Here is a 25,441-nt window from a genome sequence, read left to right on the forward strand (position 1 = left end):
CTGAAGACGGTCAAGCGGAGGTCTTGACCGGAATACTAGTCCTCTAGGTTCTTCCACTGGCTGTTATGATCCTCATTGCTCTCTTCTTTACTATTCTTTTGTCTTGTCATGATTAGCCAGTGTGATCTCAGAAATTATTTATTACATGTATTAAATTATTTATTACATGTATTAAATTATTTATTACTGAAAAAACTATGGAAAAACTGTGCGGCTGAGCTGGGTTAGTTTCCTCTTATTGGGTGTTCAAAATGGCGGCTTTTGAAATTCCTACAGGATAGTCTTTTTACATGTATAAATTCTTAGTGTGGTTTTCCATTATTTTATTTAAATTAATTAAATATTCTTTTAATAACTTCCTACAAATTGTTATTTAGGTCCTACTTGACTGAGGTCTTTGGTTGCAGGCACAGCAAATACAAAAATACAGGTAGAAGTACGTCTTCTTGTCTAAATACAGTATATAAAACAAGTTCGCAGTAACGAACTGTAAGTAAGGAGCGACTCGGCTCAATAGTAACCAAAACTTTAGAAAAACGAAATTTTGATATCAATAGATATATAAAAAGAACTAGACTTTTATGCTGATTCTAAATATCGTCAGTTGGGTATCAAAAGGCCGTATCTCCATAATTCTAAATTTTCAGAAGAGCAACCTTACAACTTTTTTATTTCCCCTCCGATAACCGTGAAACAAAAACAGATCAATATGTAATATCAAAACATATGAATCCGTTTTTGTTTTATGGCTATCGGGGGAGGGGGGATAAAATGTTGTGAGTTTTTTTACTCTTCCGAAAATTGGCAATTATTGAGATACGTCCTTTTCATAACTGACAGACGATATATAAAATCCGTAAGGGAATCGTACCACGTGATTTTGTATAATCAGAGAACTCTACAGTATGTATTTCAAACTCCCATCTAAAAAAAAACCATGGAATTTTGTATTTTTAGCCAGAAGAAAGATCACGAATGCGTGTTTATTTGTTTGTTGATTTTATTTTCCAGGGCTGATCGTTTCGAGCCAATGGTCTTGGAAAAATCAGGAAAGGGCTCATTAGAACAGAAATTAATTGTTTTGTGTGCCCTTTTTAAGTGACCAAAATTTTGGAAGGCGACTACCCCCAAAAGAACGACCCTATTAATTCTCCTGCCCTGTTCACTTCTCTAAACCTAATTGATGACTACACAGCTATTTTTCGACTAAAATATATGTAGATGTGCTTCGATCCCACTTTCTAAAGTTGTAATGGAAGAAAAGTTATGATGACTAGGCCACTCTTCACGAATGAAGAATGACAGATTGCCTAGGGTACTTCGTCTTGGCCATACATCTGGGGCAAACGAAAATTAGGTCGTCCCCGAATTGGATTGCGAAGAGGCCATTCTTAAAGGAAATTGGTTCATAGGAGAAGGAGAAGATTCAAGCTTTAATAGATTGGTGTGGATGAGGAAATTGTCCAGCTGTGTTGGCCTGAGGCAGCTTGGTGCTGTTGTATGTTAGTTAATTAATTAGTTTTAGCATGTATATACATTATTATTTTACACTTTCCACTCTCCTGAAAACCTTTCAGGCAATCTGTGAAATGAACACTTGTTTTCACCTATTTTGGGTGTGCCTGGGTCTACTTGATCCACTTGCTAGGGTGAAAATTGGTAGAAGTGCCATGTAGCGTTGTGACTAAAATCCTAGTTAGCCTAAAATTTCTGCAACTGCGACCAAGCTTACTCCACGCATACGTTATACGTTTGTAATCAGGACTATCCTGCGAACAGGCATCTTCTATTCCTGGATGCGTATAGTTGTTGTACCTAGACTGTTTGTACATGGTCAGAAACAGAATGGTTTTGACATTTAATATCTGCCCTTTGTGAGGTGACAGACCCCAGGGCACCTAAAGCCGCCGGTGCCCTGAAGCCTCCTTACTTTCCCCGCATTTACATTTATATGTTTTGGAACCTAATTGATTCCAGAAAAAAAAAATTATCTTTGAGAGTTGTCCTGAATGGCGCTTAAAACTATTTTTTTACCTAAAATAAGTAGTTTAATCCGTTACAATTTTTAATTTGCTTTTTCAATTCAATGTTCACAAGTTTTATATTTCTTGTATCTTTCCGAAGGGTGGTGGGCGTGGGGGATAAAAATGAATAAAAAACTTATGAAAGGTGGACATCCCCCATTCAAGGACGCCGGGTGCTAACCTCAAAATTAACACTAATCAGATAACCCTGATTAGTGTTAAGTCCCAGCTGCAATTCCCTGGTCGAAGGGAACCTAATGTTGAAAAAATGGAGGACACAGTCTCTACAAAAGTTGGCTCATAAAAGATTTTTTGATTGGCTCAAAACCTGTATTCTTGAGTTCTTAGGTAAAGAAGGCCCCAATGCACAAGCCAAAAAATTCTGTTCCCTTCATAAAGGGTCATTAGTGCTTAATCATTGGAAGGTAGGGACAAGTCCCCTATCCCTTTGATATGTCAGGATTTCTTAGTAGCATCTGTATCTTCATCTTTTTAAGTAGAGTTTCCTGTGTGTTAAAATTAAACTATGATTAAGATTGAGGTGTTGTTGTTTTTTCAAAGTTTATCTTATGTCTTTTTGTGTCCAAATTTGCTAAATTCGTGTTACCCAAACGCTACTGCAAACGTTAGCATCTTTAATTACTGTACTAATGTAATTTGCTGGTAGAGAAGAAGATGTTGATGGAAGAAAGTATAGAAGAAATAGACGAGAAAAGATAAAGGATTACGAAGCGAAGAAAATGTAATCTCCTGCATAGAGAAAAAAAAAGCATAAGTTTCGAGGACGATTTAGATGACTATACAATTGATCATCCTAGTATGAATTTTTATGCTAATTCTTGTTAGAATTAGATAAGGATGTTGCGCATTATACCACTCCTTCAGAGCCTTTGATAGTTGGCATTGTTAGGAAAAAACCTTTCACTTTTATTCACAAAGTATATTATGTCCTCTAAGTTTATCTTCAATTTACAAAAACGAATGATCAAGGGGATATTTTATGCTTTTGTATACTTATTTGATTTATTTGTTTGCTTTTATTGGTTAGGAATTCACCCTGGATTATTCAACTCTGGCAGGGAGGTAATTTGCTATGGGGCAGGGGACCATTTGCCCCAGGCCCTAGATTGCCCCCCCCCCCTATCTTAGTATCTTCAAAAATCTTGTCAGAACTAAGATAGGCATACATAGTTCAAGCATTCACAGAAACAGATCAGTTTTTTTTAGTATTAAGTATACCTTTGCCTTTATAGTATTATATGGCTAATTTTTTGTTTTTCACCGTCATTTTTGCTTGACTTGGGAAAAGTGGCTCTAATTTTGCCCCTTCCCCCCCTCCAGGATTTTGATGAAACTGCGCCACTGAAATCTTGTGTGTGCATGAAAATACTTTAGTGGTTCAGTGCTAAAGTTGATCATGTCCATTTTAAAACATTTCCGAAATTCACATGTCCCAACCTAGTGGAAACTCAACATATCTCGCTGCGCTTATTAAATTAGTTCTAATTCGTTTGTCTGCTGAGATATTCCAACAGATTGCTAAAGCCATTTTAAATAACATATTATTTCCTTTCGTAATAATCAAACAGTTCGTCGTAAAGAGCGACCCGGCTCAATAATAACCAAAATTATTAAAGACGGATTTTCGATGCCAATAATTATATCAAAAGAATTGCATTTTTATGCTGATTTCAAATATATAAGTTTTATTAAGTTGCCTGTTTTTCGAAAAAAGGGATAAACACCCTCTAAAAGTCATATAATCTGAATGAAAATCACACCATCAGATTCAGCGTATCCGAGAACCCTACTGTAGGTGTTTCAACCTCTTATCTGCAAAAATGTGGAATTTTGTATTGTGTTTTGCCATAAGAAAGATCACGGAAGCGTTTGTTTGTTTTTTTTTTTTTTTTTTTTTTTTTTTTTTTTTTTTTTTTCAGGGGTAATCATATCGAACCGATTGTCCTTGTCGCCCAGCGAAAAACAGGTCATCCCCGAATGGGTTTAAGGAAAACAGGAACTGCCTGGGAACATTTAAAGGGGAAGGCTTTGAATAGATTGGGATGGAGGAGGAAACGCAAGTCTGCGTTAATTAAACTTGCTCCTAATGCAAATTTATCGGATCAACCTATTTTGCACTCCCCCCCTAAAAAATCCTGGATCCGCCCCTGGTAGCAGTAGTAGTATTTATAAGGTGATATTATATTTTCATCTTTTCATCTTTTCCTGTTTTCATCTGCTGCGTTTAGATTCCATTTTGTCGTGAATCAAATAATTGAACTTGTTGCGATTTAAAATCAACCACCACAAGCGTTGATTGCACATTTTAGGACTTGGTCTTACAATTTCTTCTTGGGCTTGCAACTGGAAATACTGTTATCATTTAAGAAGAATTAAACTTTTAACATTAAACCCTATTGTGATCAAAACCAAAGAATTTAATTTCAGACTTATTGCTTCAGTAACCTACACCTCGAAACTTAATATTTTATGGACTTGGTTCTTTTAAATACTGAAATCTTCATATATAGTAAATCATTTGATTGCTGACCATTCTAAAGATAACCGTGCCGATTCCCTCTTCTTCTAAAAAAGTTTTTAATGAGTTTCTACTCATGAGTTTCTAAAAAAGTTTCTAAAAATGAGTTTCTAAAAATGAGTTTCTCAAAAAGTTTCTACTGCCAATCAGTTATTTAATTGCAATATTTACTTGTTTACCCGTTCCAATCGATTGAAGGATGATGGCTTTAAGTGGAGCTGAATTTGCCATAAAAACAAAACTTTTGTCTGTTTCAGCTTTAATTAAAGGCTATGTACCGTATTTTTGCATTTATTTTCAGCTATTCTATTCAGTCAGGGATATTAACAATCATTGGACCATAAAAAATTGATTTGATGTTTGTGATATTTGCAAGTTGCTTGGATTGTGGGTTTCTTAAAACACAGGCCCTAAATCTGTGTAATAATATATTTCTAAAATCTTAAGCGTTAAGAAATAACCTTTTAATTTTATTTCGTTCGGTGGGAGAGTGGTTGTTTTTTTTTCATTGCTTACTTTTAGGCAGCTTTCACTTACTTCTTGAGGAAATTTTTGGGGAAATAGTCTTAAAATAACAATGATACACACAAAAAAGAATTAAATTAGCAAATTTGTAGTTTCATATGTTGTCAAAAAGGAAATAGATTGCTAGAATTGGAAAAGTATTACGTTCTTCTATAACTTTTAAAATACCTTTTGGTAAATTTAGTCTTATGGAGGGCAGGGGGGGGGGGGTACTTGTCGAGAGTTACTGAACCCCTCATTAGAATTCCCATCCAAAAAATTGTACGGAAACCTGTCTATTTTTAGAGATTCAGTGGTAAACTCGGCACAGGGGTGAATCTCGGAATGGCTTTGAAGCACGTTCTCCCTCCCCTTCCCCTAGGTCGAAAGCTGTGTTAATTGTAGGGGTAGGGAAATACCAATTGAAAAGGAGGCAGAGTTAAATGGTAGTCAAATTAAACGGAGGTTCAGTTGAACGATTTTTCAGTTAAATGGATTGAGTTTAACGGGGTTCAGTTACACGCACACCCACAGAAACACATTTGTTTGTAAATATTTTAACGAATAATTTTCGCCGAGGTGGCCGAAACATGCAAATTTTTAATAACCCAAGTTATATAACCAAAAACATAAAAATTAATTCTTTTGTAGTGTCATTTGGCAGCAGTTTTTCAACCACATGGCCTTGGTCATCTTATTGGTTTAGATACTCATGATGTTGGTGGGTATATTCCTGGCAAAACTCCAGAGAGACCAACAGCTCCTGGGTTACGAAGCCTAAGAACTGCAAGGATATTGCAAGCAGGAATGTGCATTACAGTTGAACCTGGATGCTATTTTAACGATTACGTAAGAATTTCTTTTATATTCCTAGTAGACATACCCTCCTAATATTCCCATCTTTTATAAGCAAAATGACTGCAAACAGACTCCAGACGAGCAGACGCTCGATCAGTTTTGTCATCCTCAAAGAAGTAATTTCCAGACCTTTCAACTACGCGGAACAAAATGACTATCTAAAATTTTGATTAGATGTGTTTGCGGAAGTAATCGGAGGGGAGGGAGGGGCTGTTTGCCCTCAAATCACTCGAGTAAAATTGAAAAATCGCTCGATACGAACAGGTGGCAAACGCTCGAGCAGTTTTGACTCAATAAAAGCCAAAGCTGTAGGATGGAAATAATCTGTGTTATGTGAAGTGCGCATGTATTTTACCTGTATTGAGACCAGGTTGAGGTATATTTTCACTCTGAAACAAGTGATTTGGCGACAAACCTGTAGCTGTCACTTACACCAAAAAGACAAGACATCGTACCACTGAATTTATTAGTCACCAATATATCCATTCACCGAACAAGAGCGATCGTATGACTAAAAATCTTGTACTGGAGAAGGATTTAAATTTTTTTTTAAATAAAAAAAATTGTCCTTTATTCAACAATCTCAATATTCAACATTTTTTCCGCCTGAAAAACTATGTACACCAAATTTTAAAAATATGGTTCTTTAGATGGATTGAAACTAATTTCATCTATGCAATAACAGCCAAATTTTCGTCTTCCATTGACATATCAAAACCGTAGGATAGCAGAAAAATAAGCCGCCAAAAATTGCACAGGGAACATAAACAAGCGCCATTAAAAATTCAGAAATAATCCCAAAATCAGTGTGCCCGTATGAACAATTGCCGAAATCAAAGCAGTCCTTTCCGAAATCAGATTGGCTAACATAGAATAAGCAATTTGAATAAAGAAGAGAAACAGCCACTGTCGTTGGCATGGATGGGGAAGGCAGTTGCCCTCCCCCTTCACCCTAGAAGTCGAAAATACCTTTTTTGGTATTTTTATTGAAAAATGACTCCTTTTTTTCATTGAAAATCAATGGAAAAAACCCAAGCCGGAATACCGTAGCCGGAAGTTAGGATTTCAGCTTTTGGTAAGGCCTCACGTCCTTAAAAGTAATATATTTGAAACCAATCAGGAGAAATCTGGGGAAGACAGGTAGGAAGGGTGTGCAAAAGCACAGGATGGCTAGCCCCCAGTCCCCCATTGCACTTACCGGCTGAAGGGCCACGAAACGGAGATCAGCACCGCCGGTTTGGACCTTAAGGGTCTAGTGCCGTTATACTTACTTACTTTCTTACAAGGGTAGGTAATGCTGTGATTAATAAATGAAAAACATCCAAAAACATACAAAATATTCATCAAGTAATAAAGCAGGCAATGTTGTGATTAGTAAGTGTAGATACCGAATGAAAAAACAAATTTTGTATTCCCTAAAAGAGGATGATGCTGCTAATCGAACTGTAAGTAATCTAAAAGAAGAATCTGGAAATATTCAATTTTGACTGCTCAGGGGAAGAACAGAACACGATGTTGTTGATTTTTGGTGAATTGGTCCTTGCACAGCTCACTTTGATCTTGCTGTCAGTTAAGATTCTTTTGGGAAGACTACTGTTATTTGTCGAGAAAGACCTTTAGGCAACTGAGACATTCTCGGTGCTCTTTAATACCAAGAGTTAAATCTCACACTTTATTCTTCTTCTTCAACGTTAAACATTCATCTTCTTTTTGAATTCCCTCTTAAAATTTTGAAAGATTCGTTTTTTGAATGATTCGTTTTTTATAATATATTTTTATAATCTAGATTATGTATAAAGAAAATCGAGTTATAGTAGTGTTGTAGTAACTTCGCGCCATCTGCCCAGTCATATTTTCAGTAATAGATAGCGAGTGATTGACTTGTTATTGTTTGTTCGTCGATGTCAGTTAGATATAATTCGGCTTATGCATAGTTTTACATTTAGGAAGGCGTAAAAGATAGAAGTCCTTCCTCATAGAAGAAATGGAAAGAAGTTCTTCGGATTAATCCGAAAGATGCCACTTCCATCGAAATTTCACAAAAAGCACACCAAAATGTTAACCGTTAAAAATCAAATTATAATTAATTTGTTAAACGTTAAATGTTAAATTATTACGACTTTAAATGTACTTTTCAAACCATTGAAACTTTTACTTTTTGCTTCCGAAAAGCTCCTGCTCCCCCTGAAAATGTGGCTTGTGTAAACCAATATCTTTTTCCGATTTATATTTTATATTTAACTTAAATTTCCCATCCAATTTCCAAAGTGTTTAAGGTTCACATTATTTTGTCTGAAGAATTTCTGTGTGGCATTCATCTTCGCAAAGTAGGCCTTTATGGTCGTTTCCCCAAAACCTCAAAATTGTTACAATTCTCCTCATAATTTTCCATATTTGCATATAATTCTTTTGTGTATTATTGCTGTATAAAAATAACTCGATTTGCAAAAGTCTCAATTCTGATAATTGTCAAAACTCAAAGCTCATATTTTTTTTTTTTAGCGCTTCCTCCGTAATGCAAAAATTAATTTACAAATTTTGGAAATTGATTTGCGAATTTAATAATTCTGAACTCTGATATTCAAAATTCTGGTAAAAATCTACTGACAAAATAATTTGTCAAAATTTCTGCGTCTAAAAGTTTTCGAATTAGGTAATGTGCTTGGTTTCATTGATTTACTGTATATGGTGACTTGATGCATATCGAGTTCAGCTGCTAATGTAATTAATAAATGTAAGCGGCGTCAAAAATTAAAATTAGTTTCGTTTTTCTTTTTTATTTTTTTTCCTTTTTTTTGATTTTCATTTTGATTTTTCCTTTTTAGCGTTGTCATCACTGAGAGGAGACTAGGTTGGTTTTAATTATTTAAAAAAATGATTTACTTGATGGCAGGCCACGGAAATTGAAAACCATTTTTATAATTCAATACAGTTATTTCTATTGCTCATTAGTATTTTCTTATTTCAATAAATTAAAAAATAAAACAGAATAAAATAATTACACTATCATTCCCCGCAAGGCTCTATGGTCTGGTAAAACAGCAGGGAACGGAACAAGTGAAACTACTTACACTCCGTTGGTACTTAACATTAGAAACTAAAATAAGTGGCTCGAAAAATAAATTTATAACGTATTTAAACAACGTATAAAAACAACGCTATAAAGGAACAAAAAAGAACGAAAAAAATCAAAGCCCAGAGACTTTATTACTTTTTTAACCCATAGTCACAAATACGCGCAGAGTTTAGGACTACGCGCTGTTCCAAAATAAAGCGGTACGTTTTTAATATGGTTGATAATGTAGCATGCAATTGAAATACCAAGGACAGTGTAAATAAGATCTGATTTTCGAATTGACGAAGCAGAAAATTACAAAACTATATATGTTTTGAATAACTGGGAATTCTATTTTTAATGAAAAAGGCCTCTATTAGTAGTTTTGTAGTTTTGTAGTAGATGATACTAAATCCAGTAAAAAACCTACGTGGGTGAACGATCAGCGAAAACGAAGCTGGTAGTAGCGGTGAATGATGAATGGGTGAAATTTTGTAGTAGCGAGCTTGGACTAAAAAAAAACGAAACGTGAGTAAAAAATCACCAAAGAACAAATTAAAAACATATGGCACCAAACACCATAAACCATAAGGTGTGGATTTCCTTTAAAGGTGTAGTTATCTTTGGGAATCAACAGATTTTCGATATCTTAATTTTTAAGGATGAAAGCGAAGTCAAACATAACTAACCGGTCTTGTTTATTTATTAAATAATAAAAAAACACGTTTTTTAAACTGAAAGTAAGGAACGACGTTAAAACTTAAAACGAACAGAAATTATTCCGTATATGAAAGGGGCTATCCCCTCCTCAACGCGTCGCTCTTTACGCTAAATTTTTTTATTGTTTAAAAAATAAGAGTTGTGAGAAAGTCAAACTTAAGCGTAAAGAGCGAGGTGTTGAGGAGGGGACAGCCCCTTTCATATACGGAATAATTTCTGTTCGTTTTAAGTTTTAATGTCGTTCCTTACTTTCAGTTTAAAAAACGTGTTTTTTTTATTTAATTTCTGATCGTTTTTTAAACAATATACCCAAAGAAATTATTCCGTTTATGAAAGGGGCTGTCCCCTCCTCAGCGCCTCGCTCTTTACGTTTAAGTTTTTTATTGCTTAAAAAATAGAGTTTTGAGAAGGTCAAAATTTAGCGTAAAGAGCGATGCGTTGATGAGGGGACAGCCCCTTTCATACACAGGATAATTTCTGTTCGTTCTAAATTTTGACGTCGTTCCTTACTTTCAGTTAAAAAAAACTTGTTTTTTCTGTTTAATTTTTGAACGTTTTTGAATTAATACAGGTTTTGATATTGGCTCACCGTACATGAATAATTAAAACAAAATGTGTATATTAATTTTACTTTTATTTGGTTAAATGGCTTTCTCGAAACTTATTTAATTTATTTACGAACGTTTTTATTAGTAATAAATATACGTAACTTACGTAACGAACTTCTATATTCAAAGATTTTTAATACGTATATTAGGGGGTTCGCCCCCTAGTCAATACCTTGCTCTTTAAGCTAAAGTTCGAATTTTGTTCCAATTTATATTAAAAATGACCCATTAATCACAAAGGCCGTTAATTAGAATAAATAGCTCTTATGAAAGTACTAAAAAATCTTTTGCTTGAAGAGCGAAGTGTTGAATAGGGGGTGAAACCAATCATATACGTAATCTTTTCTGTTTGTTTTAAGTTTTGATGTGGCTCCTTACTTTCAGTTGAGAAACTTTTTTTTATTTAATTTCTGATCTTTTTCTTTAATAAGGACGGGAAATTTGGCACCCCCTTCATAGTGATGTCCCTTCCCCCATGAAAACTTCCTTCATGGAAAGATCCTCCCATATAACGCCCGACCCCCCCCCTCCACCTACCAGAAAAAATGCCCCCTGAAAACGTCTGTATGCTTCCCAATAATTAACATTGGGTAAAGTTGATAACTTTCAGCCCTCCCCCCGGGGACTTCGGAGGATTAAGTCATTCTAAAAGACATAGTTATCATATTTTCGACCATGCTCAACAAAATGGCTATCTCAAAATTTTGATCGGGTGACTTTAGGGGAAAATGAGCTTGGGAGGGGGCCTAGTTGCCCTCCATTTTATTTGGTCACTTAAAAAGGGCTCTAGAACTTTTCATTTCCGTTCTAATGAGCCCTCCCAGGACATTCTAGGACCGCTGGGTCAATACGATCACCCCTGGAAAAAAAAAATAAATAAACACGCATCCGTGATCTTTCTTCTGGCAAAAAATGCAAAATTCCACATTTTTGTAGATAGGTGCTTGAAACCTCTGCAGTAGGATTATTTTATACGCTGAACATGATGATGTGATTTTCATCGAAGTTCTATAGCTTCCAGAGGACTTTCGTATCTTTTTTCGAAAGTCAGGCAAATTTCTGCAGGCACGTAACTTTTGATTGGTCGAATAAACTTGATGAAACTTATTCATTTGGGATTAAATACGTAATTTGATTCTTTTGATTCATCAATTGGCATCAAAAATTCATTTTTTATAGTTTTAATTACTATTGGGCCGGGTCACTCCTTACTTACAGTTCATTACCACAAACTGTTTGATTTTCACATTTCAGCATGGCAAGACTGACGAGAATGTATCAAACTGCCTTAAAAGCTTCATAATTTTGAAACAACCAAAAGAAAAATCATAGAAAGTCCTGTGGTCGGCTATGAATAGACTAAAGATTGCCTAAGACTTCATGAAATAAAATCAGATTCTACTGAGGGAGTAAGAATCTAATGTTTAATCTCAGAATCTAATTCAACAAAATAAAATTTTTATCTTTTTTCAGAGTTTGAACAAGGCTCTCAAAGATCCTACACTGTCCAAGTATTTGAATCAAGAAAGAATTGATGAATACAGAAATTTTGGGGGAGTCCGTATTGAAGACGATATCTATATCAACGAGAATGGATGTGAGCTTCTCTCCATAGTACCTAGAACGTGAGTAAAATATTTATCTTATATGTTTAAATGAGCAGCTGTGAATTTATATATGTATATTTTTTTCTTCAAAATGCCTTCATTTCTTTTTTTTTAACTGGTACCCTGGGATTTTCTTTTTAAAAAAATCCAAACAGATCACAAGTTTGAGAAAATTCGTTTAGAGCCTTATTTTTTTAAGAAAAGATTCCTGACCATTAAAGAGTATAAATTATGCCAATTTCTCTCCGCAGTTTTCGTATCGTCTTTAGTAGGCTATCTATGACGCATGCAAAATTACACAATATGACAAACTTCTCTGAACAACTAAAGAAAAAGGCATGGAACAAGAAACAGGAAAAACCAAATTGAATTACAAACAAAAATGTCGCGCAACAAAATTTAATACATGATCAAATACATCAAATCAAATACATGACAAAAAAAACTCTTCATTACATTAATACGAACAATGATGCTAATAAAAGGACGATAAAAGTTTTTTTTTTAAACGGGAGAGAGATTTATTAATACTAATATTATTATTATTATTATTATTATTATTCATATATTACCCGTCAAAAAAAAAAGGTACGTATACGGAATAATCACTAAAATGACAAAAAAATAGAGAGAAAAAAAAATTCATTACATACATTACATTAATAAAAAAAAACTATTTTGAACCAAATTGTTGACCATGGGTGATTAAACATACTTTGAAAACGGGATAGAGATTTATTAATGCTAATATTAGGGTCAGCTAGCTTATACAAATGAATAATTTTACGGTTTCTTGTCCAAGGGGGCAAATGTAGAAGATATTTAGCAAATCTGAAGAAGATTGATCGTAGGTACTTTTTATCAGTAACTGTAAAGAATTTCCAGAAAGGAGCAATGTATTGCAGATGTGGAGGGGATGTGGCGTTGTAAATGGATGATAGAAGGTAACGTTTGAAACATAGTTTGCTTTTTACGATTACAGCGTAAGAAATGCTAATTTTACGCTCAACGTGAAAAATCAGCAAACGACGTGTGTGGCCTATAGATGTGCCAATTGGAAGGCCGAGGTATGTAATATGGTCTGCGGGTTTAACAAGAGAACCGTCCAGATTTAGAAGAGAAGTAGAGGGATTTCGCCTATTGAAAAGGATAACTTCAGATTTCTCAGGATTAAAAGACAGACCGATTTTTGAATATTCATCTTTGAGGATTTTGAAATTCTGCTCAATGCGCTGGATCGTACGGCTGAGATTCAAGATGTCATCAGTATAACAAATAAGAGACATATCGATTCTCCCAAGAATGCATGAAGGAAGACACTTTGCCTGAGCTTCAAGGACACTATTATTGAACAGGGTTGGGGAAGTGATCAATCAAGTTCAAAATCAATCATTTTATTATTAACATATACATGTATATAGTTGATATAGGCCCATGGGGAGACAAGCTCGAAAAACTAGGCCTAGACAAAGACACAATAAAAATATTTACGCTACAATACAAATATAATTACGACGGCAAAGATACCATAGTACAACAATAATATGAAAGTAGCAGCTAGTCCAGGATCCAAATATAAATATATAAAAAAAAAAGAGAGATCAATATTATTAAATATAAATTCATACTAAAAGATAGCCGAGAGGCCCACATTCACTTAGAACAACAATCCAAACAAATAACTTAATCATATTAAAAAGACACTTGATTAAAAATAATCCTGAACTAAATGAAATTTAAGATTCCTTTTTAGTAAATGGATAGAAGAAAATTTATCAATAAAATCCTTGTGAGCATCCCAGCACCGGGCTATTGACACAAACGGGGCGAATTTAGATCTCTCAGTACTATACTTGTCAATGAAGATACTCTTTTTTTGTCGCGTGTTATAACGATGTAAATCTTGTGATCGGGAGAACAAACTTTGATTGAGGTAATATGGCGGTAATTTATTAATGTCATAATTAAATTTGAAAATAATTGCTCCAAAAGTAAATTGTTGAGAAACTGGAAGTATATCTAAATAAGTATATAAAGATGCTGTAGAAGACTTATTTGGAAGTAAAATAGGTGATGAAATAAAAAGTTTAAGGATTCTTACTGCTTTATTTTGTAAAATCTGTATTGGTTTAATATGGCTTTTAAATGTAGATAAATATACTAGAGAACAATAATTAATATTAGACTGAATCAGAGCAAAATAAATACTTCGTAAAGCAGAGTAGGGCAAATAATGCTTCAACCTCCGCATTAAACCAACATACCTTGAAATCTTTAAGCGTATATTTTGAATGTGTGTTTTAAAAGATAATCTTTCATCAATCATAAGTCCAAGGTACTTTATCACATTCACCCGAGATATTGATAATAGATACTTTGAAGAAGTAACTCGGGTAATACGAGGGCATATATTTGACTTCCTGCCGTAAATTATGAAATTAGTTTTTGATCAATTCAACGCAATAGAATTTGAAAAATATCAATCAAGAGCAATAGAGAAGCCAGCATCAAGCTTTTCCTCCAAATTCTCTCACTCCTTTTAGAAATTAAAACAGCCGCATCATCTGCACAATGTGTGGTTAGCCGTAGGCTTGCCAACGCATGGTGAAGATCATTTATATAAATTAGAAAAAGCAGAGGACCTAGGACAGAGCCCTGAGGCACCCCAATCATCGAGGACTGAGGAACAGACAAAGAGAGAAAATTACCTCCTTCTATTCGTTGCTTTCTCTTATCAAGTTACGATATAACTAGATCCAACGCCGGTCCGCGCACTCCACAATTATCCAATTTATGAAAAAGAATACAATCGAATATTGTGTCGAATGCTTTTTTAAAATCCAAATATATTGTTGCTGGAATTTCACCTCTATCTAAGCTTTCATGAATATTTTGGATGAGAGCAATGATAGCGTGTTTAATAATGTATCCAGACCTAAAACCAAACTGTGAATTTATTAAAAAATTAAACGATTTAAGAAAATCCTAGATCCTCTTATAAATTGCCTTCTCAAATATTTTAGAAAATGCTGACAAAATAGAAATAGGGCGGTAATTTGATGGGTTTTCAGCAGAGTCACCTTTGTGAAGCGGAATTATCCTCGCTTCTTTAAAAGCAGACGGGAAAACTCCATTTTCAAATGAAAGATTAATTATATGCTGAAATGGCAAAATTACTGCAGACAATATTTCATTAACAATTATAGAACTAGACCCGTCAATTCCCGCTCAATTACCTGGATTTAGATCACACACTATTTTTGTTATTTCAGACCGAGAAATAGGCGTAAGAAAAATTGAATTACTTTGAAGAGATGGAAGGTATGAAGAAAAATGTTTATTACTGCGTGAATCAAACTGGTTCATTACTGATGAAACAATTTTCTCTCCTATACTAGCGAAATAAGTATTCAAAGCATCAGCCACTTTCTCCAATTTGTTAGTAGTCGATCCATCTTCTAAACTAATAACTTCAGGCAACTTAGAATTCCTTTGTTTTTTAATAATAGAACTAATTAAAGACCACGTTTTGCGAGGAGAATTTTGAGCTTCTTCGAAAGACTCTTTATAATACCTATGTTTCGACAATCGTATCAGTGCGGTTAATATATTTTTGAATATTTATAAATTTGTGATATTATAATCAGTTGTATTCTTTAACTGCTTTTTAAATAACTTGTTTTTTTTATTAACTGATATCAAAGTTCCAGACGTTTTCCACGGCCTTATAGGAAATTTTTCTCTGCAAATTTTCCTCGTAACAAATGGGCAACTAGAATCAAGGCAGCAATTGAAATTTCTTAGGAAAGTATCAGTTGCCACATCTGTATCCTCCGTGGATATTACATCCTGCCAATCCAATAGACCAAGGCTTTCATTCAGATGCTTTAATGTTATTTTATTTATTAACCGTACTTGACGTTCCTTACTTACCTGCGGTGTTTTATAAGTAAAAGCTAAATCTGAAACCAGCAGGAAATGATCCGATATATCACTTAAAACAGCAAATTTGCTTTAATTGGTAAGGATGTAAAACTATTATCAATGAGCTAAGTAAAACAAGGTGAATTTTTTGTAGTTGCAAGTCAAGTATGGAGCAGATATGCAGAAAAGCAGGAAGACAACAACTCGACATACCATTTATTCGAAGACTTCGGAAGGTTATTATTTAACTATACGGAAATGACAATATCTTTGGTTTGAAAATGAGGTTGATGCAAAAAATCATGGAGTTTAGAGAGGAAAGACTTGACTGGAGAAGAAGGAGGTCGGTATACTACGCAAAAAACTATATCTTTTTTTCCAAGACTAATTTCAGTTACCATTACTTCAAAAAGCATTTCCTCATGAGAACCTTCTAGATTTACAAGGCGTCGAAAAGAGATACCATCTTTAACTAATACTGCCAAACCACCTTGTCAGTCGGTTTTTGAAAGTAAATTGATATCCAGGAAAAGCAATATGAGGAGCCGTGTCTATGAGAAAAGTCTCACAGAATCCAACGACATGACAAGATAGCTTATGAACTACATCGACAAGATCATCCTGTGAACTAAAAACACCTCTACAATTTAAAAATCCTGTTCTCACAACCCCGGTACTGGGAAGATCAGAAACCTCGGAAGGTAATTTATATCTACATTTTGGAAAATTAATTAACCCACCATCATTTATCTCATTTCCAAAAAATTTATCATTGCTCTGGAAAATGGAAAAGTCAAAAGGGTTAGACTCTAGGTCTCTCAGTCTATCCCCAATACAATTATCATCCAATGTAAATAATCAGAATTATGATCAGGACTAGCAGAAACTTACGCAAAATGCACACCGTCTGAGTCTTAACGTAGCAAAAACAACTGAACCAGCGAGAACTCGAAAATAATGATGAAAGAAAAAGAAACTGCTTGAAAATAAATAGAAGCAAGAGAAAGAAACTGAACTTATTCATTGTAACATAAAATGCGGATACAGAAAAAATTATTGTTCTCGAGTACTTCATATAAATAGAAACACACAAAAAAGACAGAAAATAAACTTATAATAAGCTACAGAGGGACAAAAAACCTCACAAGAAATAAAAATAATAGAAACAAACAAAAAAGACAGAAAATAAAATTATAATAAGTCTACAGAGGGGCAAAAAACCTCACAAGAAATAAAAATAATAAATCCAATGAACAGAGAAACATTACATGAAGTAATAAAAATAATATCACCCAACGAATATCATTATTAATCACCGTAACTATTCAATCTTAACCCACTGTGAAGACGGAGACTTTTTACACTCGAGCCATAATTTACTCCCTTTTTGTTTAATACGCGTAAGATGAACCGAACCCGAATCACGCATGTCCTTTCCCTTGGACAATAGATCATTCCGTACGAAATTTAGCTTTGGTGGGAGATCAGTGCAAATGCGAATTCCACTACCCTTCAACTTATTCACCTCACTGAGAATCGCCTGAATGCTATGATCTGTGTCTAGTGATATAAAAACAGGGGCCGGTCGAACACTAGTTTTCCTACTAGTGATGTTTGGACTGCTATTTCTCGCAAGGCGATAACACTTGGTAAGAGAAATGTCCTCGGTAACTTGCAATTTGTCAGAAAGAAGAGACTTTACGTTGCTAGTCACTGATTGATTATGCTTTTCAGTAGGCAGACCATGAACAATCAAATTCAACTTTCTTTCTCTCACTTCGATGTCCAGAAGCTTGCTCTCCAAATCATTATTCCGCAATTTTTCTTGCTCCAGATCATTTCGAAGCTTTTTAGATTCCTCTCGTAGATTCGCATAGCTCCCTGTCTAGTCTCTTTCTTAATGAGGATGGGGTACAGAGGAATCACAAGCTTATTCGAGGCAATCGAAGAGTTTGGCCTCACACGAGAATTAATGCAATTATGTTGGGATTGATGAAGAGCCGATTGCAGGGGAAAACAGGATGGGAGTTTTAAACGTACTCTTGGATTCCTATATAAATCCCTGAGAACATGGATAACTGATGGGTTTACGCCTCGCCTTGCCATATGAAGAAGCATAGACGAATGAATTAAGGTATGAAACGCACGCTTAACGTCACGTCCAGGAACGATCACACTTTCTTTCAAAGATTCAGTGTCAGTTAAAGCAGTAAAAACTAATGTAAGAGCATAAGAATAGCCAAGATTAGCCTGAAAACCGAATTGATATGGGGTAACGTAACATTTCTGTCTTAACTCATCAAGAAAAAGAAGCTCGAAAAGTTTGCATATCGTAGTAGAGACGGTGATGGGACGGAAAGAGGAACATTGCAGCTCAGATTTCCCTTTTTTGGGAATCGGAGTCAGATCACGAATGCAGAACGAGGATGGAACAATACCTGTAACAAATATCATTTGCATGAGAAGGCTGAGGTGATGCACCAATAGATAACTTCCATTAATTATGTGTAGAGTGCTCACCTTATCTATCCCACAAGACGCTTTCTTTTTAAGTTGGGATATGGCTTTTATAACAGCGTCACAAGTAACAACAAAATCAAGGTCAGGAGATTCATCAATGAAGTTGCAGAACTCGTCACAAAATTGTGACTCTAAAAAAGGATCATGCTCAGAAAATTCATTTTAAGAAATGGGATATCTATTCGGACAAAGGATGTCTTTCGGTTCTGTCAAATTAGAGGAGATAGTGTGAAGTAATAGCTTCCACATTGGATCAGGTGAATTCCTGATCTTCTCGGAATAAAGTGTCTACATTTTAGATCGATAAAGGGCAAGTTCCTTAGCAAAACATTTTTTTGACACTTTTCTCAGGTCATCGACTATTCCTTGACGGGGGCATAGGCAATCTCTCCATAGTTTGTACCAAAATTTAGCACGTTCACAAGCTTCAGACAGCGCTAGATTTCCTGAACACCCGGGAACTTGGGTACCAACACTTATTTTTTTAAGAGAAACTGCCCTTTTTTCAGCACACAAAAGTGCATGGCAGATTTCTGCGGAGTAGATATCAAGAGTTAATCTAACCTCATCAATGTCTTTGTTAGAAGACTTTTGCAGAAGATGAAATGGAACCCTGATCTTGTCTAGGATGCTATCTGCACTTTGGATGAACTGAGATGTGTCAATTTTATTCCAATCGCGACAAGTATACCACTTATGCCGGTGAACAGTATGAGCCTGTAACACTGGAATCTGACAAGCTTCTCGTTTAAAACTAGAAGCAATAGGAAGGCGGTCTGAATCAAGGTCAGGGGTACCTGACCCTGACCTGACCTCAATTACTTGGACTATCTGTCTTGGCTTTTCTCTGTTTACAATTAGCCATGTCTTGATGCAACCTATTGCAAAATACTTTATAACTTCAATTCAAAACTGAAGACACATGGTCTGAAACTTGAAATTTGGAAACTACCTCAACACAAGGATGAATCCGAACAGCTAAAGCAAAAGGCATGGGAAAATGAATTATTTAATAATGTTCGAAAATGAGGTGCAAAGGAGACTTGTGGCTAGAAGACATGTCACAACAAACATCACTACGAATCTCAAATTAAAGTACTTAACAACCGAATCTGTGGCTAAGAGAAAAGCGACAGTGACGATCACATCGAATCTTAAATGAAATCAGTAGTTAGAAGAGAAGCAACAGTGAGAATCACGACGAGTCTGAAAAGAAAACAAATCCTATAAAATGAATGATTCTTTAATGCATTAAGGAAGTATGAATTGAATTCTCGCCAGAATTTCTTAGATAATGCTAATAAATGATTAGATAATCAAATGTATGCAAACATGCCAAGTGCCAGGCTTGTGCATCTGGTAATATAAAAAAACTAGCGACTTAGAGGCCGAAGAGGGCCCCTTGAGAGCCAAAACTGCAGCTATGGGACTTGATCTCTTGTTACTGATGTTAATTATATTTAATGAGTTATTACTGGCAGCTCTAATATTAATTGGTAGAACTCAGATGACAGTGTAATAAATAAAAAATATTGTTGGTTATTCTTGTTTTTTAAAATGGGGGGATGGATGGAAAGACTCCAATTCAGAGTTATCGACCATGGTTATTCTAATTCTGCACTTTTCATTTGGATCCTTCATTCGAAGGAGTTTCAAACTCAAGTATTTTCAAGCTTTACTTCAAAATTCACGAAAATGTGTTTCCGCGATAAATTTTACTGTTAAGATAAATCCGTATAGTTGTTATCATTCCTGAATCCCTTTTAAACTAAATCATTAGAAAATTTGAAATCACGTTTTCAAAACGTGTTTTTAATTTTTTGGTTCCTATGGGATGTAATTTGTTCCTCAATAGGTTGCAGCTACTCCTGCAAACATGATAATTGTATTGAAAAGATATCAAGCCAATCCATTGCAGGTCTGAATTCGTCTAAAGGTTATGAAAACAGTCATGAAGAAATGGTCATAGGACACTTCAAGCAGAAATAAAATCTACAGAAATTGCAAATTTGGTTGTTTAAATGGGTATTAGTTTAGACTTTAGTGAGTTTTCTTCGGTTCTGTCCGACAAATCCACGAAAAACAAGTGAGAATTCCATATAATTTCTCCCCTCAATAAAAGTTTCCCCTCAATGTACAAATCTCGATTCTAGAGTCCTCTTTTTTAGGCCAAATTTGCATGTATGACTAAGTAGACACGCACCAAGGAGGGGGTGAGGGCTCCAGCCGCAACAAAATCAATCATTGCTGGTCTAAAGTCATCACAGTATTTGAACTAGGAACTTACCGCTTCTCTGCGAATGGGCTCACCCTAATGGCGCAGTTTTGAAACAAAGCATAGAAAATTCAACGAGGGCGAAGTAAAAATTATGATTCGATTTTATTATTACATCTTAAGATCGCCGAAAATTTTAGTCCAAATGTATTTTTGGCTCTGTCGCGTATTTTACTTCCTTGCTCTTCCAAATTCTGATTAATCGCTACATCACTACTGCGAGTAAAATGTTAGAGGGAGAGTTCAGTGAAACACCTTCATTTCTTAACGGTCTTGATTCTCAATTTGGGTTTTGTTTTCAAACCATACTGGGTTTTAAGACACACGTTATGGTTACTTTCAAAAAGATAAATTAAAAACTGGGTAAAAATATGGTCTATAATGGGTAAATATTTTAATGAAAATTACTATATAGGCACATATTTAGGAGGGGGCAAAGGCTTCAGCCGAAACAAAATCGATTCATTGCTGGTCGTAAATCATAAAAAGGTAAGAAAAAATAGTAAGAAAGAAAAGGTAATAGAAATCTTAAATAGAAAAGCGCATTTGTGTGGAATTTGTCAATGGATTCCTTAGAATTCGATATTAATTGTCATGCTATCGTTTGGGGCGATTGTAAAAATCTTACATAATTTTCATGTAAGTAATTATAAGGGTTAGTAAAGAGGAATTAACCAAAAAGGGTAATAAGATAAACCTCAAAATCGAGCATTAATTAAGGTAACAAAAAGATAATTGTATTTTAGCTTTATAATCACTATTTGAAGTTGAAAAAAACATTGAGAGGTTTGATATTTAATAAATAGATCGCTAAATGTAATAAACAAGTTCCTGACTTTAGGAATTTCAGTTCGTACCAGATTGCCAAAGATTGTGCTTTTTAGTCACAGGTTGGGCGAAATGCCCAAAGATTAGGAAAAAGAGTGCCCTATCTGAAGCTAAACGAAAAGCAAATCGTCCCGATCAGGGTAGAAATAGGCTATATAAAGGTATTCAAAGGAAATCAGAACTTTATGAAAGGGGGTATAGAAGGTTTCTTTTATGTTTGGTTGGAGCAAGAGCGTGTGCAGGTGGGTTGGCTTCAGGTGGCTTGGTGCAGCAATGAGTTGTTGACAATAGTAGGCTAGTAGTGTAGCCTTAGCACAGCTAATTGGTAAAGCCGCCCTTTTTAACGTGAGCCATCGCTGTTCTATATGATAGCCTATAAGTAACCAGTCTTTGATCTCCAACGTCACATCAGTGTCACTGGCGTTGCCGCTAGAGTATAGTAATGCATCGAGCGGTTTCAAGGGTTCTACGACTTCTTCCAGTACTGATATTGCAACCAGTGTAGGAGTGAAATCTTTTCAAGGGCCAAACTATTGGGCCCAAGGTGCCACAACCTGTGTCTCCACTGATATCTCTGTAACTATCTTTTTAGAGACTAAATGGGCCCTCCTGTCGATATATTAATGACGGTTCTTCTAGAAAGCTCTTTTCCTACCCTACCAGAGTTCGGTGAAAAATATTCTCACACAGTTGGAGAAAATAACTCATTTTATTCTTCAATGTCTACTCCAACAAAACATGAAGTCTACACATAGACTCTAGCGTAGACTTTGCAGTCTAGAAACGAACTCTCAAAAACGGACTAAAAACAAAATCACTATTTTCACACAAGCAAAACTGGTGTTGGGTGGACCCCAAAAATGAATCTGGCCAATCTGTTAAATTAAGGTTCAAATCACTGGTTTCTTTTTATATTATCTTTCAATGGCACAGATTCAGCTGAACAAAAATAGATTTTTAACCAAATCCTTTACTTATTGCGAACACAACAGACTTAGCAACAAGAATTTAGCTAGTCTTTTGATATTATACTATAGAAAAATTTAGTCATTAGGGAAATGGGTCATTTATCTGAAAAGAAAAGGGGTAGAGCCTCAACTGTTCCATTTTATTAATGTGGAATATGGTCCTTATTGGCGCGGAAATGGTACTGCACCACTTGTTGGAGGGGAAAGCCTTGCTGGCGCTAAATATTGTACCGTAAATATTAGAGTATGGTAACACCCTATTACGGTATACCCTGATCCAGGGTATGGTAACGTGATCGAACGGCCAACTCTCTAGGCCAAGGGTACCACCACTTGGGTCATCCCTAATATCTCTAACTGTCTCTTTGGAGGGTAAATGGCCCCCTGTCGATATACTAGTGCCGGTACTTTTCACGAACTCTTTTCCCTACCCTTCCTGGGTTCCAGGAAAAATAATCTCACAAGGCTATAGAAAATAGCTAACTTGTATTCTTCCAAAAGGTCACAAAACACACATCTATAATTCTCAAGACAGACTCCCTAAACAGGGTCTTAAAATAGACTGCTCACAAAAACGCCCTTTCTGTACAAAGCATTTTCTGTAGGGGTGGACCTTAGATTAGCCCTGACCAATCCGCTAAATCAAAGTTCAAATTCTTGGCCTCTTTTGAATAATATTATCTTTTAATGGTCCAGGTCAGGAAGACAAAAATATAATTTACTCTGAAAGCTTGCTTATTGCAAAACTATTATAGCTTAGCAACGGCACTTCAACTTCTCATTGAAAATAATTCTTTAGGCAAATCTAAGCAAACGTAATTACGGAAAAGAAAACAGGTCATTTATCTGAAAAAAAAGAAACAGGGGTGAAACCCCAACACCTTCCCCCATAAGATAAATGACCACCCACGTCCCACGCTGGTCCACCCTTACAAAAATAAACACTGAACTTCAACTTTATAAAATCCAATTGCCTTCTTTCTTCCACCAGCGTCTGTGCTAGTCTTCCACCACTTGGCTCTGGATCTCTCGCCATCCACACGTCTGTACTGCAGAACCAACATGGTCTAGGTCGTATGGGCATCCGCATGAGGTTTTGAAAATTGAAGTCTATGAGATTAGCAGAAAGTAATCGTGCTTACCATGATTAAAATACAAATTTTCTCGCTCTCACGAATTCATTTGAGAGAATGAGTTTCTGGCACATTCGATAATTGTAGTCATCATGAATAATCAGCTGAGCTAGCCTGTTACTCTCCATCGGTGGAAACAACACCACATCTCAATTAAAACGCGAATTGCCCCTTGGCATAATTTGGAATGATCAAAAGCCGAAAATACACAGACTTCTGAAAACGATAGGGGTACAGGGAAACCAGGTAGGGATCTCAAAGACTATTCATAAATTTCTTCTGGGTTCCCTCCCCTGGGATAGTCGAATGAAGAACATTCTTCGATGCCATCTGAAGATGAAATTTGAATACGTGACCCACGGACTCAGGTGTGCAGGAAATAATCGTCGATTCCAATGAAGAGTTAAAACCGTGAATAGGGTTACTGGGCAAAGGTTTGGATGAAATATGAAGTGACTGGGATAGAGTATCCCCCATGGACTCCAGGTCAGAGAGACAAAATCTCGGTAACAGGGTCACAACTAGCCAAGCCAACCAGTTATCCGCTAAGCGAATCGTCCATCATTCATGGCTACCCAAAGAAGCCCCCCCCCCCAAAAAAAGGGATCAAATCTCCCTTAGAGTTGATAGGACTAATCTCAGATTCCTTCCCAAGCTTTTCTAATCCAGCCTGACATTCAACATCTCCCAATCTTTCCCTAACCCGTTGTAGGTAGTTCAATTCTATCTTGTGATCACCTTGTTTTACTCCCAATGGGTCTTGAACCTCTTTGTTCCCCCTGAGCTCTTTTTTGTTCTCGTAATGTTGTAATTCTCCCAATTTTGCGCTACTGCAGACTGAATCCGCACATTTTGTCTTTTTTGTGCATTTATCTTTTCATTTCTAATTTTCTCAAATTTTTCAGTCTCGCAAATTAAATCGTCATTAACTTTGAATTGGACTCCAGTGTCCACCATCTTTGACTGCATTTCTTTATTGCAGTTTCATTTAATATTTCTTTTCTCCCTTTTTGTTTTCATTTCTTTTGCCGTATTATTAAATAAATCTTCATCAAATTGGAATTCAATTCCGACTTTTGGCTTTTAATATCGTACTAGAATTTCTCGGAGATTACGAGGAAACGCACGTACAATAAATTCGGGTACAATCAGTGCTTCATTTTGGCATATACTTGTCGGCATCTCACATTCGGTACACGTCCTTCGAAGTTTACTATTTTCTGAAAATTTTCCCGAGAAATCAATTTCGCGCTTTCTATTTTCAATATTATGTGGCTTAGCCACTTCCGCATAATCCACCTTTAAAGAAGTCACTTTTAAGGATAGGAGATTTTCAATATTCCCAAAATCTCCTTCTAATAAAACATCCACTGCAAGAGTAGGTACTAAGCCTACTTATCGTTTTTCTCTGGACTGTATCATCCTTCTTTGCAGTTTCTATTCTAGCCCAAGCAGACGAGCATGGGTGCTTATCTCCATAATAACATCATGTTGTAATCTTATTTTTATGGTATCTCCGTTCTATTATTTAGCTCAGTTCGCACATAAGTTTGGTCACTGCAAGAATCAATTGCGATTTCAACTAATTCTTCATTCAGTTTTCCATATATTTCATGCGATATCTGCAAACGCGTGATTTTTTTTCATTATTATGGGCCATGACCCAGGCTGTCGTTTTATGCGATTTTGGATCCTCTTTACTCTTTACTGCGGGTGATCCTCTTCTTGCAAAATGCCCTGTTGTACCACAGTTATAGCAAGTTACTTCTCTTTGCTTGTGCTGAAATGCATTTTTTGCTCTGGGTTGTAGTGCCTATTTTTATTATACTCTTCATATTGAAATATCTCTGTGTCTGCAAATTCCTCTCTTATTTCGGT

The 25,441-nt window shown here is 35.6% G+C and overlaps 1 protein-coding gene across 1 annotated transcript in view; it reads left to right on the forward strand.

The window, feature by feature from the left end:
- Dip-C (dipeptidase C) overlaps positions 1-25,441 on the forward strand; it is a 149,243-nt gene that overhangs the window by 119,664 nt on the left and 4,138 nt on the right. Inside the window, exons 8-9 of the mRNA XM_089098429.1 lie at positions 5,719-5,916; positions 11,782-11,933. Coding sequence (XP_088954555.1) covers positions 5,719-5,916; positions 11,782-11,933 — 350 coding nt within the window. The remainder of the gene's footprint in view (positions 1-5,718; positions 5,917-11,781; positions 11,934-25,441) is intronic.

The sequence above is a fragment of the Artemia sp. Qi Xiang Cuo genome, chromosome 12 (genome assembly GCF_049724085.1).
Source record: "Artemia sp. Qi Xiang Cuo chromosome 12, ASM4972408v1, whole genome shotgun sequence".
NCBI lineage: Eukaryota > Metazoa > Arthropoda > Branchiopoda > Anostraca > Artemiidae > Artemia > Artemia sp. Qi Xiang Cuo.